Source organism: Aplysia californica, unplaced genomic scaffold (assembly GCF_000002075.1).
Source record: "Aplysia californica isolate F4 #8 unplaced genomic scaffold, AplCal3.0 scaffold00003, whole genome shotgun sequence".
Classification (NCBI taxonomy): Eukaryota; Metazoa; Mollusca; class Gastropoda; order Aplysiida; family Aplysiidae; genus Aplysia; species Aplysia californica.
In genome coordinates, this window is record NW_004797273.1 from 3,223,588 (window position 1) to 3,225,931 (window position 2,344).

Below are 2,344 nucleotides of genomic sequence, written 5' to 3' on the forward strand. Positions count from 1 at the left end.
CCCTCTTACAAAGAAAAAGAAACATTATTTCAAACCGCAAAATCTTCTCACCATAATACTCCATTCTTCACTTTTATACATAACCACCAATTTGACAGATCCAAGTACACGTAGCTATCTTTAACTAGTCATTTTAGTGACGTCGACATAAGGCGTCAAAACCAGTAGTTCAAGAGCGAGTAACAGAAGCCTCAACAAACAAACAAACAAATAAACAAACAAAAAGCAAGCAGGCCATTGAAAACATTTCATGCTTACTATCCTAGCATCCCCTGAACCTTTGCTTATCTCTGGTGTTCTTACCTGACCGATATCGGGGGTGGCGGGAGAAGATTCTGGGCTATCCATATCCAGGAACGCGCGCTATCCTCTGAGTCAGCCAGTCAGCGAGGTCCTGGGGACGGACAAAACAGACATGAGTGAAAAGGTGTTGCTTGGTTGGTTGGTTGGTCGGTTGGTCGGTTGATCGGTTGGTTGGTTGGTCGGTTGTTTGGTTAATCAATAAAGTGATAGACAGGTTCAGCGTGGGGATTGTATAATGTGCTTCTTTAGGGTTGGAATTGAATCCACTCTGTGGAGTGGAAAGACAACATAAAAGCGCGTGCGTAAGGATTGTATTTCCCTGGAGGAAATACTCTTAAACGAAGCATCCTTCTCATCTACGAGGCTATCGACCATATCGAAATAATTTCGCCTTTATATGCTCGACCTTCTCGATAGTTCAAAACAAAAATTGGGTGCCACGTGCACCGATCGGAAAAAAGTACAAGTGGAAATATAACTTTAACTGGAAAGCTCCTTTTAGTAAATCAAAGTTATATGAGACGCGGAACAAGCCAAAGTAAAGTCCATCTCCGATAGAACTGAGCACGCAGGGGGCCAGCCATAACACTTCAAACAACCAAAGCCTCACATTCCCCCTGGAGACTCAAAATAAGTTTTGATTGCAGCGCAGCCCAGTACGATACCAATTGACGTCTGTTTGTTTGTTTGTTGCTGTTGTTTTAGTTTTAGTAGAGGATTTTCGGCGCTTGCAACAGCATGAGCGCCAGAAATTATAGGTGTTACAAGAGAGAAACAAACATTAAAAAGAAGAAGGGGAGATGAGGACCATAGAAGTTTGACAGGCGGACAGGCAAGAAGAGGAAAACCACACCAAAGCACCCGCCAACCACCCACGTTTGTTTGTTTGTTTATTTGTTTGTTTGTTTGTTTAAGTACCAAGATCAGAACCATACGGACAATATAACTACTATGTGGTGCGAGGAAAACAAGAGAGAGAGAGACAGACAGACAGACAGACAGACAGACAGACAGACAGACAGACAGACAGACAGACAGACAGACAGAGACAGAGACAGACAGACAAAAAATATGAGACGGAAAGAAAAGAAGTAAGACATTCCAGTAGCATCCTCCAACCACCCAAGTGAAGCACCGACTCGGCCCACTTGAAGAACTGCGCACGCCAATCGAGCGGAGGGGACCAACTTTGAATTGCATTTGAAAGGGGTGAACCACAGAATTCTACAAGTGTAGAATTCTGTGGGGTGAACCTAAGAAAGCCTTGCGGTGAATCCTTCGAGAGAAGCGAGAAAAGAAGAGAAAAAAAAGAAAGCCAACACCGCGTCAAATATTGAAGTGAAAAGACAGCGGCTCTAATCCACGGCATTATTTTCTCAAGTTATCTGGATCGACCAACAACAATTCACCACCCAAAAGAAATATTGAAATACCACTTAATTGACCAAGGAAACGATTTAGAGCAGCAGGTTTTTGTTATGTTAGAACTCTTGGGAGAACCATCGATAGATGTTCTGGTGCGGGATATCCGATCCAATTGCTGCTGTGATTTGATATTGTTTTGGTGCTGTTGTCGCTATTGTTTTTTGTTATTGTTATTGTTGTTGGTGTTCTGTTGTTGTTGTTGATGATGATGTTCTGTTGTTGTTTCTGGTGTTGCTGCTGCTGTCAGTGTTGTTGTGTTTGTGTAGCTGTCCTTGTTGCAGTAGTTTTTGTTTCGTTTGTAATCACCGTTATTGCTACTGTCGTTTCTGGTAACCTCGGTAGAATGCGAAGATTCAATCTTTGAACTCAGGTGCGGTGCGGTTCTTGCTTTACTTTTTCTTTCAGAACGGGTAAGCTTCACGCCAATGGCGTATATTCTTCTCTCTGTTTCCTGGCGCAGAATCAAGTGATAAACTATGCTAAAGACATGTACGGATTCAAAAAACCAAAATGCGTTCATGGACACAGTTGCCTTATTCGACCTTGGACCTAATGGGACTAGTTAATACAATAGATAAGACAGACGGACGGATGGTTGGAGGAAGAGGGAATGGGG

General features: G+C 42.8%; 1 protein-coding gene across 1 annotated transcript in view; it reads right to left on the reverse strand.

Annotated features, from left to right (window-relative positions):
• Positions 1 to 2,344, reverse strand: part of LOC101846778 (ecdysone receptor) — a 136,834-nt gene that overhangs the window by 76,707 nt on the left and 57,783 nt on the right. Inside the window, exon 2 of the mRNA XM_005089134.3 lies at positions 304 to 394. Coding sequence (XP_005089191.1) covers positions 304 to 348 — 45 coding nt within the window. The 5' untranslated portion in view covers positions 349 to 394. The remainder of the gene's footprint in view (positions 1 to 303; positions 395 to 2,344) is intronic.